Genomic DNA, 1,087 nt, shown 5'->3' on the forward strand with positions numbered 1-1,087 from the left:
GGGGAGCTGAGCCGCCTCCAGTAGCCCCCCGAAATCCCCCCAGCTGCCCCAGGCCCCAAATCCCATTTCTCTCCCAGGGAAGGAGCGGGAGCACAACTTCCAGCCCGGGGACAACGTGGAGGTGTGCGAGGGGGAGCTCATCAACCTGCAGGGCAAGATCCTGAGCGTGGACGGCAACAAAATCACCATCATGCCCAAGCACGAGGACCTCAAGGTCTGGAGACCCCAAAGCCCCCTGAAAGGCTCTGCCCTGTCCTCAAAACCCCTTGTGCCAGCCCTGACAGGGGTGTCTCCTGCAGGACATGCTGGAGTTCCCGGCCCAGGAGCTCAGGAAGTATTTTCGGATGGGCGACCACGTGAAGGTGATCGCGGGGAGGTTCGAGGGCGACACGGGGCTGATCGTCAGGGTGGAGGAGAACTTCGTCATCCTCTTCTCCGACCTCACCATGCACGAGGTGAGTTCGGGGCAAAAAACCTGGGAAACGGGGTCAGGGGAGCATTTGGGGTCGGTTTGTGGTTTGGGGTCGGTTTGGGGTGAATCCCGGGGCTTTGGGGTCAGTTTGGGGTTTGGGGTCGGTTTGGTGTGAATCCTGGGGGTTTGGGGTCGGTCCAGGTTTGGGGTGAAATCGAGGGGCTTGTGTCAGTTCCGCTTTGGGGTCAGTCCCGGGGATTTTGGGATGAACGCCAGGGATTTTGTGTCAGTCCTGTTTTGGGGTGAATCCCGAGGATTTTGGGTGTGTTTCCCCCCAGCTGAAGGTGCTGCCCCGGGACCTGCAGCTCTGCTCCGAGACGGCGTCGGGGGTGGACGTGGGGGGGCAGCACGAGTGGGGGGAGCTGGTGCAGCTGGACCCCCAAACCGTGGGGGTGATCGTGAGGCTCGAGAGGGAAACCTTCCAGGTGAGACCCCCCAAAATGTGGGGGTGCCACAGTCACCTTCCAGGTGAGACCCCCCAAAATGTGGGGGTGCCACGGTCCCCTTCCAGGTGAGACCCCCCAAAATGTGGGGGTGCCACGGTCACCTTCCAGGTGAGACCCCCCAAAATGTGGGGGTGCCACGGTCCCCTTCCAGGTGAGACCCCTCCTAAAT

At 61.8% G+C, this 1,087-nt stretch overlaps 1 protein-coding gene across 1 annotated transcript; it reads left to right on the forward strand.

The window, feature by feature from the left end:
• Window positions 1-77: 77 nt before the first annotated feature.
• On the forward strand, window positions 78-1,069 carry SUPT5H (SPT5 homolog, DSIF elongation factor subunit; the record flags this gene model as incomplete). The annotated part of the gene is made up of 4 exons (XM_029960717.1): window positions 78-214; window positions 300-455; window positions 751-897; window positions 984-1,069. Coding segments are annotated over 4 exons (526 nt in total), but the record flags the coding sequence as incomplete, so codon positions are not given.
• Window positions 1,070-1,087: the final 18 nt, after the last annotated feature.

This window comes from Manacus vitellinus, unplaced genomic scaffold (assembly GCF_001715985.3).
Source record: "Manacus vitellinus isolate BGI_N305 unplaced genomic scaffold, ASM171598v3 scaffold_2931_pilon, whole genome shotgun sequence".
NCBI classification, from domain to species: Eukaryota; Metazoa; Chordata; class Aves; order Passeriformes; family Pipridae; genus Manacus; species Manacus vitellinus.